The following is a 17,689-nucleotide window of genomic DNA, read 5'->3' on the forward strand; positions in this document are numbered from 1 at the left end:
GCATTCAGAGATTGTGAAATAAGTCGTCTGGCTACGCGAGAGACTAACTCACTTGCTGTTGTGTCGTACAGTGAAGGAGACGGTCCTGAAGCCAGTGACGGGGTGGTGGCCTACTACGAGTCCCGGTTTGACGTCCCAGAGTTCAGGGTGCGGTCTCTGGACGAGGCCATCGAGGCTCTGGAGCCTGAGGAGGAGGAGCCAGAGGGACAGCAGGGCAGGCATCAGGGACGCTTACTGATCAGACCAGTAACCAGGCCTAACGTCGTCAAAAACCCTCTGACCTACAAAAACGTTGTGGCCGGAGGTAGGTTCACTGCATTCCACATTATAGTAGGACCTACAGTAGGGCCTGTCACAGTTATCATATACACCAGTGGTTCTCAAAGTGGGATCGGGGGACCCCCAGGGGTCCTTCAGGGGGTTCCAGGTGGGTCCCCAGTAAAATGATTTCATATAGCATCACAATCACTTTAACCCTCATTTATATTTCAGCTATTTGAAAATAGCTGAAATATAATCCTCCATTCATCATCCATTTGAGCTTGTCGCTATTATTTTTGCATAATAGTTCAAATGTTTTCCATTCATCTGTATACAAACGGCTGGATAAAATGAACAGAAATGTAATTTCCATCATTGTCCAATCACTTTCAACATAAAAAAAAACAAATGTTGAAAAATGTTCATACATTTTATTATCATCATTATTATTATAATATATATATATATAAAACAGCAGATCTATAAGCTCACAAACTCATTATTTCCTTTTCTCAGCTTTGGACCCACGTATGACCAAGAAAACATTTACTGGTAAGATGTATTTCTAAACACAACATTTGTTTTTAATTTCTTGAATAAACTATAGGTTCCCTCATCAAATGACTGTACGGTTACCAATGTTTGGTTACTGTATACTCTATTTGTTGCACACATGCAAGTTTATCCATAGTTCTACATGGTTCTAAACATAAAAACATTTGTGGTAAAATAAGAAAAATAAGAAAATAAGAAATATCATATTCATCATTATCATTCAATGATCTACAAACTGTATACATATATTCAATATAGACGCTATTGTCTGATATGAGGTATTTTAGTCAATTAAGGATTTAAATATCCAGTCAAGTGGCTTTTTCTTTTGGTTGGTGCTTTCAGTTTCATAAAAATCCAAGAAGAACGAAACAATATGAAACTATATATTTCTTTGTACGTTTTGGAAAATAATATATTTTAAAGGAATAGTTCACCCCCAAAATGACTTTATTTCTATCGATTAGTCACCCCATGGAGACTTGAATTCATGGATATTTTTTAGTTTTTGTCTCATTCCTAAGACAATAATTTGATGACCAGCAGCGGTTCCGGTAGGAGACACAAAGAGTCTCCTTTGTGTCTCCTACCGGAACCGCTGCCTACCGGTCTGCTGGTCATCAAATTATTGGCTTATGAATGCGACAAAAACAAAAAAATATCCATGAATTCAAGTCTCCATGGGGTAACTAATCAATAGAAATAAAGTCATTTTGGGGGTGAACTATCCCTTTAAGCCAGGGGTCTTCAACAGGGGGTCCGGGACCCCTAGGGGGTCCTCAGAGTTACTACAGGGGGTCCGCCAAATCTTTGTGTGATAGGATTTTTTTATTTACCTTAACAACTTGAACCCTAGCATCCCCTTTTCTGAGGAGAACTTTAGCCAAAAAATAGCAGATCTACAAGCTCACAACGCCTCGCGCTGCGAGGCGTTGTGAGCTTGTAGATCGGCTATTTTTGGCAAAGAGGTATAGGTGTAGAGGGAAAAAAGGGCAGACCAAGTAAACAAAAAAAGTTTAATCTGAAACACAATTTCATACAATATGTAGTGGGGGTCCCCGCTTCATCTCTCTCTCAGCTAGGGGGTCCTTGGCCTGAAAACGTTGAAGACCCCTGCTTTAAGCTATTTCTCATATAAAGAATGGACTAGTACTTGTGTAATAGTGTGTAATAATATATTTAACACTTTGTTTGTTTTTCAGCCCGGAAGACGTTTCCGATCCACACCCGTCAGAACGGGACGCTCCGGTCTCCTGGTTTCCCAGACTCCCCGTACACAGCCAACACCTTCCTGCAGTGGAAGCTCAGAGCGGAGCCGGGTCACCGGGTCAGGCTGGACTTTGACTCCTTCAGCCTGGAGGACGACTGCAGGCAGGACTTCATCAAGATCTATGACTCCCTGGCTCCCATAGAGCACCGTGTGTTAACAGAGTGAGTAGATCTACAAGATCTATGACTCCCTGGCTCCCATAGAGAACCGTGTGTTAACAGAGTGAGTAGATCTACAAGATCTATGACTCCCTGGCTCCCATAGAGCACCGTGTGTTAACAGAGTGAGTAGATCTACAAGATCTATGACTCCCTGGCTCCCATAGAGAACCGTGTGTTAACAGAGTGAGTAGATCTACAAGATCTATGACTCCCTGGCTCCTATAGAGAACCGTGTGTTAACAGAGTGAGTAGATCTACAAGATCTATGACTCCCTGGCTCCTATAGAGAACCGTGTGTTAACAGAGTGAGTAGATCTACAAGATCTATGACTCCCTGGCTCCTATAGAGAGAACCGTGTGTTAACAGAGTGAGTAGATCTACAAGATCTATGACTCCCTGGCTCCCATACAGTGGTGGAAAGTAACTAAATACATTTACTTAAATACTGTACTTAAGTACAATTTTGAGGTATTTGTACTTTACTTGAGTATTTCCAATTTCCAATAATTTTACTTCTACTCCACTACATCTCAGAGACAAATTTTGGGGTCCATTAACAAAATTTTGTTATTTAAAAACTTTAGTTACTAGTTACTTTTCAGATATAAATTATGATATTATGAAACATACATTAACCTATTTTATACCTAGGCTATTTGAAAATAGCCGATCTACAAGCTCACAACGCGTCGCATCGCGATGCGTTGTGAGCTTGTAGATCTGCTATTTTCAAATATTTAGTACTTTTACTTTTGGTACTTTAAGTACATTTTGATGCCAATACTTTTGTACTTTTACTCAAGTAAATTTTGAATTTTGGACTTTTACTTGTAACAGAGTATTTTTATATTGCAGTATTGGTACTTTTACTTAAGTAAAGAATTTAAGTACTTTTTCCACCACTGCTCCCATTGAGCACCGCGTGTTAACAGAGTGAGTAGATCTACAAGATCTATGACTCCCTGGCTCCCATAGAGCACCGTGTGTTAACAGAGTGAGTAGATCTATAGAACACTGTGTGTCCGATCTGCCATCAGATCGGACAGTTAAAAGATCTAAGCATCAGTGGTGGAAAAAGTACTCACATTTTTTACTTCAGTATCAATACTGCAATGTAGAAATACTCTGTTACAAGTAAAAGTCCGGAATTCAAAATGTACTTGAGTAAAAGTACAAAAGTATCGGTATCAAAATGTATTTAAAGTACAAAAGTAAAAGTACTCATTATGAGAATGTCCCATTTCACAAGTTTTCAAATGTATAATAATCTTTTGAAAATGGCAGATCTATGTGAGCTTGTAGATCTGCTATTTTCAAATGGCCGAAATGCATATAGCGCTGAAGTGGTTAATGTAGATTTTGTAATAATAATCCAAATCTATAAGTAACTAGTAACTAAACATTTTCAAATAATTGTAGTGGAGTAAAAGTACAATATTTGCCTCTGAGATGTAGTGGAATAGAAGTAAAAGTACTGAAAAAGGGAAATACTCCAGTAAAGTAAAAATACCTCAAACTTAAGCACAGTATTTGAGCAAATGTATTTAGTTACTTTAAACCACTGCTCACATCTTTGTGAGCAGTGTGCAGCTTACTGTAAACACTTTCAACCTGGCACTCTTTTTTTGACAGACAGACAGTCACATAGACAGACAGACAGACAGACAGACAGACAGACAGACAGACAGACAGACAGACAGACAGACAGACAGACAGACAGACAGACAGACAGACAGACAGACAGACAGACAGACAGACACATAGACAGACAGACAGACAGACAGACAGACAGACAGACAGACAGACAGACAGACAGACAGACAGACAGACAGACAGACAGACAGACAGACAGACAGACAGACAGACAGACAGACAGTTATTGTCCATAATATGATACACATCAACATCATGAAATATAATGAAAAGCACATATCAGTTACAACAGTCTTGATGTTAGTTGACTAATACAGATATACTGTATCTTGGTCACTAAATGTCTAAATTGTAAAATATCTTATCTTTCCTCAGGAAGTGTGGCTATTCCCAGGCTCCCTGGTCCTTCCTGTCATCGGGGAACGTCATGCTGTTGGTCCTGGTCACCAGCGAGGAGAAGAACTTCCCTGGGTTCAGAGCCGTGTACTCTCAGGTCCCTGTCAACAGCCAAAGTATGAACATATCCATCTATTTAGAGATTACGCTCACTTCTTTACAATTATTAATCTCACAGATGCATGACAATAATCAGATTACAGTAATCTAATTACTAACCACATAAACCTTAGCATCTCTATTTTGGGGAAAACATTCAGCGGCTGTATAGGCACACGTTACGTTGTGAGCTTGTCAATCTGCTATTTTGGGGGCGAAGAGATTTGGTATAGAGGAAAAAAAACTAGGTGGCTAACTTAAAGGGATATTTCACTTTCAAAAATACATTGTGGGTAATTTTATCGTCTACTCAGGCTGGTGTGAGCCCCCCAGACAGTTTTTAAGTTGCTTGATTCAGTATTTAGATATTTAATATTCATTTTATCAGACACACTGAAAAAAGTAATTGAAAAAACACGGTCTCTTCACGTACTAGAAGGACAATATCAGTCACCAGAACCAAGGAAGGGTGTTTCTGATGAATCTAACATGGTTAAAATGAGGTTTGAAATTACAATGAGTTTGTATAGAAAGGGGGCGTGTCTGATAAAATGAATATCAAATATCTAAATACTGAATCAAGCAAATTAAAAACGGTCCGGGGTGCTCCCAAAAGCCTGAGTAGACGATTAAAAAAAATAAAGTGAAATACCCCTTAGTATAGACCCCTGGGAGACTCCAGTCAATAAAGAATATATAGGGTTTAAATGGTTATTACTGTAGATTACAGCAATCTGGTAAAAAAGAAAAAATAAGAAAAAAAAGAAAAACAAAGTATAAAGTTTGGTGAATTTTTTTCCTGAAACGACCTTGTTTTTATTTGTACTGTGGTTTTGTAGAGTGTGGTGGTACTCTGTCAGGACTCAAAGGTTCCTTCACATCTCCATATTTTCCATCTAACTACCCTCCACGAATCACCTGTGTGTGGGACATCCAGGTAAGCTAAAGATTCTTATTAGGACCCCAATGCTGAATGCACCCTATGCACAGCAGCCATATTGTGAAGACATTCGCAGGTGTTGCCAATGATACTAATGAAGACTCTGTTCCATTCTGGTCAAACAGAGTCAGGGTGCTGATCATAGACATATAAAGGTAGACGCCTCCTCTGGCTCTTCTGCTTCTGGGGGGGCAGCTGGAAATTTCCGCGTGCGTCACAGAATGGGGCGTTCAGTAGGCCAATCAGAGGCAGGTGGGGGCGGGACAACTAGATTCTGACAAGTCCTGGAAAAGACGCGCTGTGGTTGGCCAGTAGTCAACACGCTGTGATTGGCCAGTGCCCGTGCACCCCGGAAATATGGCGACCACCATACCAAACAGGTCGCTCCAACGAACTACAGAGGCCAATGAGGTATCTAGGTTTCTATATCTATGGTACTGATATTGTTGCATGTTGGCTCACTGGAAACACTCTGCTACACCAGTGGGTCTAAAGTTGGGGTCCAGGGACCCTCATGGGCTTCCAAATGGCCCCTTACGGGTGTGTAACTCTGAGAGTGTACAAATGGAACCAAATGGACCTGTAAGGGTCCATTTGGTTCCATTTGTACACTCTCAGAGTTATGGGGGTCGTGGAAACCACTGTGCTACACTAAATGGAACAGAGCCTTCATTAGTATCATTGGTAACACCTGTGAAGGAAGTGATAATATGGCTGCTGGTATTCACCCGTTTCCTAGGCTGTGTGTTTTCCACTTCCTGTCGATTTCATTGGATATCATTGGTCATCTGACCAGTTTCATTGGATTTCATTGGATCAAATCGACAGGAAGTGGAAAACACACAGCCTAGGAAACAGGTGAATCAGCCTGATCTCCAATAATATAGTCGCCTAGAAACCCCGAAAATCCGTGCATATGTACGGCGAGTCCCACGGTGGGCGTAACCACTTGCAACCCGGAAAAACCCGGAAGCAGAGCAGTCCCCACAACAAAATTTACGATTCTGTGCCTATCAGTACGTAACTCAAACGGCGCTGAGTAGGCTCAAGGGAACGTCGCAACGTTCGGGACGGCAACTCGCTCGCTTTAGCTCACTCGTGGTCCCTTACGTGGCGACAGTTCCCTTGAGACTGCGCGCCTCCGAAATGGTTTAGTCACAATGGGGGAGATGCGAGGCGGCTATGCACGGATTTTCGGGTTTTCCAGTTGTCTATGCACGGAATTTGAAAAACGTTCAATGACAACGTTTCCTCTGGCGATCGGGTTGGGTGATACATCCTACATGGGTACATTCGCTTTGTCATTTGAACGGTCCATTCATAGTTTTCAGTAGAGCCCGATTTCTGGGTCCGATAACCGATATTAGGGAGTAAATACATTCTGAGATATCGTTTGATAGTTTTATAAACGCAGCAACGCAGTTGAAGTCAGTTCTGTTTTTTGTAAAGCCTCGTTATGACATAGCTAATAATGTTCTGGACACTTTATTTTATATTGTATTTAAAACATTTCCGTAGACAAAAACAAATACCTGTATGTTTACAAGATAGATAGATAGCTTTTATTGTCATTCAACAATACATGAAATTAATAACTAAAATAAATTCCGTTCCACTGGTTACTATAATCTAAAACTACTCCTAGTTTAAAAGAAAAATACTACAATACTAAAAACACATAAAATCACAGTCAGTTCATAATGAGAGGGAAATATTGCACAGGAAGGAGTCCTCAAACAAACATTCAATATTACGGGGAAACAGGAACAGAGATTTATAATATATATTGTGACATAATGTTGATATAAATTCATGTTTCACTCTGTTTCTCTCAGGTCCCTGAAGGAAGGTTTGTAAAGGTTCAGTTCACCACGTTTTCTGTGTCTGAACCGGGGCAGAACACCACCGAGTGTCATAAAGATTACATCCAGGTCAACGGCCAAAGGTCAGACATCTAGTTTAGTCATTTTGTTTTAAATAATGCCGTTTATAACTGTCCCCTACATGTCTCTGTTAGGCCTGCCACAATGATTACACAATCGTGCTTGTGTGATTGCCTGTGTGCAGTGGTTGAAAGTATACTAAGTACATTTACTTAAGTACAATGTTGAGGTATTTGTACTTTATTTGAGTACTTCCAATTTCCAATACTTTTACTTCTACTCCACTACATCTCAGAGGTACATATTATACTTTAACTCCACTACAATTATTTGAAAACTTTAGTTACTAGTTACTTTGTAGATTTTGATTATTATTACAATACACACTTGTTTGAGCTTGTAGATCGGCTGTTTTCAAAAAAGAATTACACATTTGAAGACATTCTGCATAATGAGTACTTTCACTTTTGGTGCTTTAAGTATATTTTGATGCCAATACTTTTGTACTTTTACTCAAGTAAATTTTGATTACCGGAGAGAGTATTTCTACGATGCAGTATTGATACTTTTGCTTAAGTAAAAAAAATTGAGTACTTTTTCCACCACTGGCAGTGCGTGAGAATGAGTGTAAGGTTGGACCATCATGTCCTTGTCCCTCACTGTGTCTCTGTTGTCCTGTGTAGGCTCTGTGGGGACAGACCATCATGTCCTTGTCCCTCACTGTGTCTCTGTTGTCCTGTGTAGGCTCTGTGGGGACAGACCATCATGTCCTTGTCCCTCACTGTGTCTCTGTTGTCCTGTGTAGGCTCTGTGGGGACAGACCATCATGTCCTTGTCCCTCACTGTGTCTCTGTTGTCCTGTGTAGGCTCTGTGGGGACAGACCATCATGTCCTTGTCCCTCACTGTGTCTCTGTTGTCCTGTGTAGGCTCTGTGGGGACAGACCATCATGTCCTTGTCCCTCACTGTGTCTCTGTTGTCCTGTGTAGGCTCTGTGGGGACAGACCATCATGTCCTTGTCCCTCACTGTGTCTCTGTTGTCCTGTGTAGGCTCTGTGGGGACAGACCATCATGTCCTTGTCCCTCACTGTGTCTCTGTTGTCCTGTACAGGCTCTGTGGGGACAGACCAGACAGCACTGTGGTCACCAGCCGGGGACACACGATGCAGGTCAAGTTCATCTCTGACAAGTCCTACGTTGACCACGGTTTCTCCGCCCAGTTTGAAGCTTTTGCCCCAAACAACCGTAAGCCTTCAATCTGTTTTACTCACTTTTCATGCGAGAGCCGTTGTTTCTACATCATCACACAACTTCATGATATTCAGATTTAGTCAGTGTGTGTAACTGTACATACCGTAAGACGACAAGCCACTGCAAGCTTCACGTTTCCGAATTTTTAAACAGGCACAATTCTTGTACTTTTTTCTGTTCTTCATTAGACATTACTCCTCATACCAGTGGTTCTCAAAGTGGGGTCCGGGGACCCCCAGGGGTCCTTCAGGGGGTTCCAGGGTGTCCCCAGCAAGATTAGATAATAGCATCAAAAGCTTTTTAACAATTTTAACCCTATTGGCCTATATAGTGTCTCCTCAAACATTTTGGCACAAAATATTTTCAGATGGGGGTCAGTGACCAAAATATGTACCTGGGGATCCTTGACATGAAAAGTTTTGCTCTCTAGACCACTGCTTCCCAAACACTGGGTCGCGGACCAATTTTTATGGGTCGCAGGTAAATATCTTCTTAAAAACATATATACCGTGTATTTTTTCAAAACATTTAAGAACGTTTAAACAAAGAAATCACAACTTTTTTTTTCAATTAAAAACAATTCCAACAAGTTTCAAAAGTAGAATCTAATAATTCTAAAATACATAAATAAAACAAAAGTTTAAGTAGTAGTGAAAATAGCAGATCTACAGGCTCACAGCTTGTGAGCTTGTACTGTAGATCTGCTATCTTCGCTGGTTTGAATCCTGGGCAAATGTCTAATTTCTCTTCTGGGTCTTGAGCTAAAACGTTTGGGAACCACTGCTCTCTCTAGGCTAGTGGTTCTCAGGCTTTTCAGGCTGTGACCCCCCAAAAGAATCATATTTGAAATGGGGACCCCCAAGCACTGTAGGAGTTGAGGCATTACATTTAGCTTGATTCGGTTACACAGATAAATATTGTGAAATTAGAAGAAAAAAAAATTGCTGATCTAAAAATAGCTGATCTGAACGCCTCGTTGTGAGCTTTTAGATCAGCAATTTTTATTTTATTTTTTTGCCTCTTTCTATTTGACAATTTGGCCAATGTTTGACCAGTTTGTATGGTATAGTTTGTTGATTACTTTTGATACAGTAATGGTATTTTTTATTTATTTTTTATTAAAAAGGTCTTAAATTGTCACATAACTGTCATCTGGGGACCCGCCCAAAATCATGTGGGGACCCCCCTGGGGGTCCCGATCCACATGAACCACTGCACTCTAGACCACCCGGTGTGGTTAAACTGTGGATTGTCTTAGTGTATGTGCTTAGTTTCTTTTTGTAAGCTGCAAGCTTCTCTGTTAAAACGGAATAGTGAATAGAAACAGATTGGACTTCTTATGATCCTGATTTACCTGATTCATATCGAATCTCGTTGCTCTAGATAACATACCTGTCTGTGTCGTGTCTCATCTGAGGTGAATGCACCTCAACGGCCAGGAAATGAAAAGAATGTGGAACATCTTGATAGTCTTTGCAATCCATGCATGAAAAAACGCCATCATGGCTACTGTCTTAGTTACAAAGGCATTGTTGTTGTGGTGGGTGAAGCAGGTTTTTAAGTGTTTAAAAGGATCAAATTTACATTTGGCAAATTCTTAACCACACAAACACTAGCCTCTCTATTCTGTGGTGAAGATATGTGGTGTTGAGGGAAAAAGGAGGGGGCCTACTAGTATGGACCCCTGGGGTACTCCAGTCAACATCATTTATATGTGGTTAATGGGCTGTTGGGTGTGTCCACATAAATGCAGACTCTTAACACCAATATGCTTTTTTATTTAGAAAACAAACATGACCTAATAATAATAAATTATTATTATTATTATTATTATAAAACCCAATAATCATTATCTATGTGTTTTATAGAACTGTGAAGACATCTCTTTAAGATCTAAATCACTGGATCGTTATGGAGCACCTAATTTTTTAGTTTTACTGAACAAAATGGCAGAGTAATGCCTAGTTTATGCTCCGTTGTTACTAACATAAACTGATTTACAAGCTAACAACGCGTTCATGTCGGCAAGCAACGCCATCATGTGATGGAGTATAAATTGCACTTAAATCGCTTTGGGTTTGATTTCTAAAGCATGAGTGTGCAAATGTAACCAAATGGACCCTTAGGGGTGCATTTGGTTACATTTGTACACTCTCAGAGTTTTCAAATGGATAGATTAACCCTGAGTATGTTATGGTGTGCCCCAGCCTGTCCAGGGAGGTTCCATTGTGCCAACAACCTGTGCATCAACTCCACTCTGACATGTGACGGCTGGAACGACTGCCACGACAACAGTGATGAAGACAACTGCAGTACGTAACGTCACTCATGTTTGTTACCAGACACAATCAGTGTTGATTTTGATAGCAAATTTTGATTTAGTTTTAGTCATAGTCTTTTGAATGACATTCCATTTAGTTTTAGTCATATTTTAGTCATCTTAAATGTTTCCGTTTTAGTCTAGTTTTAGTCGACTAAATATCATAAAATTATAGTCGATTAAATCTACAGTTGATTTAGTCGACTAAAATGTATTTTGGTGGTGCTTTGATGGCGTCGTAATGGCTGATTTTACATGTGGTTGCATGCTGAAAATAGCCGATCTACAAGCCCACAACGCCTCGCAGCGCAACGCGTTGTGAGCTTGTAGATCTGCTATTTTCAGAGCGCAACACCCGAGCGCAACCAAACACAAAATGACTTGTCTTTTAGTTCTACTGGATCTCTTCTCCACTAGATCCCTCACTAACATTTTAGTCTAGTTTTTATTTGTCGACGAAATTATCAATATATTTAGTCTTAGTTTTAGTCATCATAGCTTAGTTTATTTCGTTTTTATTTCGTTTTCGTCAGTGAAAAAAGGTAGTCGACGAAAATCTTTCGTCTCAGTTTTAGTCAACGAAAGTTGAAGCTACAGTATACAATAAGTGTTTGGAACTTTGCTTGTGTTTTGTACAGAGTGTGATTCTCAGTCTCAGCTGCGCTGTAGGAACAATCGGTGTAAAGCTCTCTTCCTGCAGTGCGACGGAGTGGACGACTGTGGAGACGACACAGATGAACTGAACTGTCGTACGTATACATCACTACAACTCTTTTTAGTGCTGGGTGAAATTGGTTTCAAACTGAAAAAATATTTTAAAAAAATGTTTGGACAGACGGAGCTGGACAGACGGAGAGTCCCCTGTTACTGAACAAACACTATCTATAGCCATGTGTTTTCATGTGGTAATGGAGGCTGTGTTGTTGTGTTGTTGTTGTGTTGTAGGTACATGTCGACCAAGAGAGTTTTTGTGTCGTAATGGAGGCTGTGTGCCAGACACACAGAGGTGTGATGGACGACAGGACTGCTCTGATGGCTCTGATGAGGCAGGCTGCATGAAATGTAAGTACATCACTATTACAATGTAAACATTTAGCAGACACTCTTAACTAGGTCTGCAACTGTAGAGATTACTTTCTTAGCGATTATTCTATTGATTACTTATTCAATTAGTCGATAGAGCACTCGCCTCAAGGTCCTGGGTTCGACCCCGGGCACAGGCAACTCGGCATATGAGTAAGTACTGGGGGCTTATGGTATCTGTTGAGTTAAGTACGTACAATTTACAATTTAGGCATTTTGCAGTCGCTCTTAATCCAGAGTGATTTACAATAAGCAAGGTAAACACAAGGTAATATACATCGAATGCAGAAAGACAGTGTAGTGCCTCAGTAATCTAGGATCACAGTAAGAGTATATCATCAGTCTAAACATCATTATAAACACATAAAATTACATTTTAACGTTTGCATAAGTCTGCATGGTCATCAAGCCTAGGGCAAGTGCTACGGGCTAAAGTGTAGTCTGAAGAGGTGAGTCGTCAGATTACGGCAGAAAATTGGGGGTGGTTTGTTCCACAGTTTGGGAGCCAGGAGGGAGAAGAGTCTGGGACGTGTGGATGTTTTAGGGAAGGTTCAGACAGCGTCCCTGTGTTAGCTGATCTGAGTGAGCGGGAGGGGTTGTAGGGTTGGATCAGGCTTTGGAGATGTGGGGGTGCCATACCTTTGGTTGCTTTGTAGGCCAACATCAGTGTTTTGTACTCTGTGTGGGCAGTAACTGGGAGCCAATGGAGAGAGCGGAGAAGGGGGGAGACATGTGAAGATTTTGGCTGGTAAGGAGAGAGTTACAGTAGCCAAGTTTTGATACGACTTACAGTAGGTCTGGATAAGGAGCTAGGTTTACTCCTGGGTGAGGAAGGGTCTGATCCTTTGAATGTTCTTCTTCTTCTTTTCGTGTCTTTGAAGCACGTGGTTGTATGACAGTTTCCCATTTCTTTACGCAGTCCTTTGCATTATTATTGAACTCTGCGAGATCTTTTAAGCTGCACTGGTTGGGCAGTAGAGGACAGACAAGGCAGTGCTGCATCGTATGGTCCTCTTCTCCACATTCACAGATGGTTGGGCCGGTTTTGTAGCCCCATCTGGCCATAGCAGCTTTTGATCGCCCCACACCTGTTCTCAGGTGGTTGAGTGTCTTCCACTGGACCCATGGTGCTTCTGAGCCAGAAGGGAGGTCTTCAGAAGGGGGGATTCCCTTGTCAATAGGAGGGGGGTCATCCTCAAGCTTTTTGTTTTATGTGTTATGTTATACTTAAGTTGATTAAATTGACTTGACTTACATTGACATGAAAAATAATCTAATCAAATTTGTTTTTATAATGAACTAAATCGATTAGTCTGATGAACCACTTAAGCCCTATTTTATACTTTGTCGTACAATGGTGTTGCATAAAAATAGCAAACAAATCGCGACTCGTGAGCTTGTAGATCTTTAAATGACCTGCAGATGAACTGACTTGGTGTGTGTGCGTGCGTGTGTGTGTGTGTGTGTGTGTGTGTGTGTGTGTGTGTGTGTGTGTGTGTGTGTGTGTGTGTGTGTGCGTGCGTGTGTGTGCGTGCGTGTGTGTGTGTGTGTGTGCGTGTGTAGCGGGGGTAGCGGGGGTGGTCCAGTGTTCTGCGGTGACGTACCGCTGTGCAAACAGCCGGTGTGTCTCTAAACTCAACCCGGAGTGTGACGATGAGCAAGACTGTGACGACGGCTCTGACGAGGAAGGCTGTCGTAAGTTTCAACTCTACAACAGCTGCATTCATGTGTTCCTTTACAATATGTACATACTTTAATTGCATAAGCGTACTGTAGTATGCATTTTGCTTACTTATATCTAAATCCTGGTTTATACTTCATAGTACAATGGTATTGCGCAACAAAAACATATTTTCTGCAAGAAAAGTGTCGAGGTTCAATGCATTGTCTGTGAAGAGGGGCGACCACCGTTTTCACCGTTGTGGCAGAAGGCAGAGCTAAAAAAGTTCAATAAATACAAAGTATTAATACTTGAGCTGGACAGAAACGGACAGAAACGGACTAACGAACATTGAAGTTTTATACTAGCAGTTACATATCGTTGCTTTTGGGCAAAAATCTTGTAGCTCCATATTTCAGTGTTTTTGTTTTTTTTGTGCCCTACATTGTCATACAAGAGTGTCGTGCAAGTACAAGTGTTGTGTAAAGTGAATGTTAGTGAATGTTCACGGTAGGATGTTCCTTCAGTTTTTCAGTAGGACAGGGCTCCCACCAGGGCGCCGATTTATGTCCGCGCGCCCGGTTATTTTCCGGGTTTGTTACCTTTTTGGGGGGGTTTTGTTACTTTAATGCGGTTAATTCGGTTAATTCGGTACCAAAAATTTACTTTTTTTCTTTTTCTTTTTTTTGTGATGAGTTTGTGATCCCACGGTCATGAAATTCCTGGAAATATTTTGAAATTAGAATTTTACAGTTTTCCACGCCTGGAAAAGGTTTGGAATTAATCAAATGTTTTGGAAATTCGTCTCTGCGGGTGGAAATGTCCGAAACTGTTACTTTTCAGGATTCAAAGTCAAAAGTATCAAAAGTAGCAGATCTACAAGCTCGGAACGCGTCGCTTTGCGCCGCAGTTCGAGCTTGTAGATCTGCTACTTTTGATACTTTTGTGTGACGCTGTAGTGTGATCAAGTAGGCAAATTCATTTACAAAAAAACACAAAGTTAAAATACGGAGATAAGAGGTTTCTGCCCGACAGCAACGAAATACATTATTTTTCACGTGAAGGATGTAGCATGGTAAAATGCAGTGCTACGTGATACGCTGTTAGCTTGTAGATCTGTTCTTTTTGTCACGTGACACCTTCGCTCGGGTCTGTCTTGGTGCATTGATAGCACACTGGTTTAAGAGTGCTATCAGAGTCTCATTATTGCCCCGTATGATCGCTATAGGCCTGGAAATGGGGCAAAATACTTTGGAAAGTTATGGAAAGGTTTTGAAAATTCCTCAGTTAAAAATGTGTGGGAACCCTGGTACGACTTTTGGGGCTCTGTTATTGAATGATTAAGCTGTGTGTGTGTGTGTGTGTGTGTGTGTGTGTGTGTGTGTGTGTGTGCGTGTCAGAGTGTGGTAGCCCGCCTTTCAGGAGTTCTCGCATCGTGGGTGGTCAGGTGTCCAGGGAGGGGGAGTGGCCATGGCAGGTCAGTCTTCACGTCAAGGGGAGTGGTCACACCTGTGGAGCCTCGGTGCTCAACAACCGCTGGCTGCTGACCGCCGCCCACTGTGTCAACGACAACGACAAAACACAGTATGTTTATTTTCACTAGAATGGAGCTTCCTAAACATCATGTCTGTATGTAAACAAAATGGAATCATGATACAGCCAATTCATCATTTAAAGCTGCTATACGGAATGTCATTTTAACCAATCATTATGTTATAGCATGTTATCTGTGGTCTCCCTACTCTTCTATCCATTTGGGGTTCAGATCTTGGGTTTGACATAAAATGTACAGATTGCAACTTTAAATGTCATCAAAAAACACTCAGATACTTTGCCATAAAATATGGACAGACACGTGTGTATTGTGATGCAACACCAGGTATTCCAAAGCCGACCTATGGGAGGCCTTCCTGGGTCTCCACGCCCAGGGCCAGACCAATAAGTGGACGGTGAAGAAAAACATCAAACGCATCATCCGTCACCATGGATACGACCCAGTGACCGACGACAATGACATAGCGCTGATGGAGCTGGACGGGGCGGAGCTGGTCCTCAACCAGAACATCTTCCCCATCTGTCTGCCCAGCCCCACCCACCACTTCCCTGTGGGCACAGCGGCATGGATCTCTGGCTGGGGGTTGTCCAGGGAGGAAGGTGAATGATTGTCTATTGATATTTGGTTTCCCAAAGCGATTTCAGGTCGTGCGTAGCCTAGGAAGCTGCGTAAGAGCCTCCACGCAGCTGCGCAGTAGCAACCCCGCTATCTCCATTAGTAGCAGCTGGTTGTGCCTTACGTGCTATCTAAACTGGCCTCGGGAAACACCACCGTCGTAGGTTCTCAAGTGCACAGCGTTACGTGTCTGCCTAACAGGCTTCGGGAAACAGCACGCACGTAAGACCTCCTGGACAAAGTAATTTAGAAGCAAACCTGACCCCTACGCAGCCTACGTAGTGCTGTCCTATGCAGCAGTTTGAACACCCTTCGTAGCGAATATATTCAGTGAAATCGATTGATAAAAATACCACACACACACACACACACGCACACACACGTCTGCAAGGTAAATGTATATGAAAACACTAAAGTGTCCCCATTATGCAAGTAAATTAAATATACTTATAAACTACCCAAAGTAAAACTACTCATTATGCAGAATGTCCCATTTCACAAGTTTAATATGTATACAAATCTTTTGAAAATAGCAGATCTACAAGCTTGCGACGCAGCTTGTAGATGAGTACTTACACTTTTGGTAGTTTAAGTATATTTAATTTACTTGCATAATGGGGACACTTTAAGTGTTTTCATATACATTTACCTTGCAGACGTCACCTCACCGCTGTAATTTAATTCATGAATATATTATCCAATAGAATCTCTCTCTATCTATCTATATAGATATAGATATATATGTTAACATGGCGAGTGCAACAGCTGTCACTTTGTGAGAGGAACTGGGGACTTTCATCTCGTTTGTTACGAGCGCCCCAGGCGCTCGTAACAAACTCCTGCGTAGGACAGCACTAGGCTACGAAGCCTCTCCCAGGAGTAGGCTACGTGCGTGCTGTTTCCCGAAGCTAGTTTAGCAGACACGTAACGCCGTGCTCTTGAGAACCCACGACGATGGTGTTTCCCGAAGCCAGTTTAGATAGCACAACCAGCTGCTACTAATGAGGGTAGAGCGTAGGTTTGGCCGGGTCCCAGCTGTGTAGGAGCTCTTACGCAAGCTGCCTAGGCTACGCACGACCTGAAATCGCTTTGGAAAACCCGGCTCTTATGTGCCTGCTAAGGTACTGCGCAGCCTGTGTGGATGCACGTAAGACCCTTCGTAAGGACCGCACGCAGTCCCTATGCAGCATCTCTTTGGGAAACCCGGCCATTACTATTGTTCAATTATCGTGAAGCAGATGTTTTGGACAGTGGTGGAATTTGTGGTGGAAACTCGTGGAGGTGGGGAATGTCATTGTGTCATGGTGGAATTTGACACAATGACATTTGTACATATTTATATTTTGTACAATATAAACGTATATTTGTACATACTTTATCCATATTTTATACTTTAGCTATTCAAAAATAGCAGATATACAAGCTCATAGCGCTATGGGCTTGTAGATCTGCTATTTTAGAAAAATCTCAAAAAAGAAAATGTGTGCACATTTTTTTACTCAAATCTTTGCTTCAGGGGGGTCCCTGGCACATGTTTTCAGGTGGGTCCTTGGCACGAAAAGGTTTGAGAACCACTGTTTGTGGTTTGTTGTTGGGTTGCAGGTTCTCCAGAAACCGTGCTGCAGAAGGCAGAGGTCCGTCTCATCAACAGCACCGTGTGCAACAAGCTGCTGGAGAACCAGGTTACTGAACACATGATGTGTGCAGGAGTGTTGAAGGGAGGCGTAGACGCCTGTCAGGTAAACCATACAATCATCTCCATCATTATCCGTGACAGTTCTCTGGTTTACATTACATTCAGTGGTGTAAAGTAACTAAGTACATTTACTCAAGTACTGTACTTAAGTACAATTGTGAGATACTTTTATTTGACTGGAGTACTTAATACTTTTACTTCTACTCTACTACATCTCAGAGGAAAATATTGTACTTTTTCTCCATTACAATAATTTGAAAACTTTAGTTACTAGTTACCTTGCAGATATAA

General features: G+C 41.6%; 1 protein-coding gene across 3 annotated transcripts in view; it reads left to right on the top strand.

Moving 5' to 3' along the window:
• The window catches only part of LOC308096204 (suppressor of tumorigenicity 14 protein homolog), a 31,498-nt gene that overhangs the window by 9,795 nt on the left and 4,014 nt on the right, over positions 1 to 17,689 (top strand). For all 3 annotated transcript variants that reach the window (XM_080443536.1, XM_080443537.1, XM_080443538.1), the window contains 14 exons: positions 72 to 304; positions 778 to 813; positions 2,019 to 2,247; positions 4,277 to 4,413; positions 5,236 to 5,333; positions 7,172 to 7,281; positions 8,330 to 8,463; positions 10,677 to 10,781; positions 11,428 to 11,538; positions 11,735 to 11,851; positions 13,436 to 13,567; positions 14,933 to 15,116; positions 15,412 to 15,686; positions 17,305 to 17,441. In XM_080443536.1, the coding sequence (XP_080299662.1) occupies positions 72 to 304; positions 778 to 813; positions 2,019 to 2,247; positions 4,277 to 4,413; positions 5,236 to 5,333; positions 7,172 to 7,281; positions 8,330 to 8,463; positions 10,677 to 10,781; positions 11,428 to 11,538; positions 11,735 to 11,851; positions 13,436 to 13,567; positions 14,933 to 15,116; positions 15,412 to 15,686; positions 17,305 to 17,441 (2,038 nt within the window). The remainder of the gene's footprint in view (positions 1 to 71; positions 305 to 777; positions 814 to 2,018; positions 2,248 to 4,276; positions 4,414 to 5,235; positions 5,334 to 7,171; positions 7,282 to 8,329; positions 8,464 to 10,676; positions 10,782 to 11,427; positions 11,539 to 11,734; positions 11,852 to 13,435; positions 13,568 to 14,932; positions 15,117 to 15,411; positions 15,687 to 17,304; positions 17,442 to 17,689) is intronic.

This window comes from Gymnoscopelus braueri (genome assembly GCF_963280865.1).
Source record: "Gymnoscopelus braueri genome assembly, chromosome: 12".
Classification (NCBI taxonomy): domain Eukaryota; kingdom Metazoa; phylum Chordata; class Actinopteri; order Myctophiformes; family Myctophidae; genus Gymnoscopelus; species Gymnoscopelus braueri.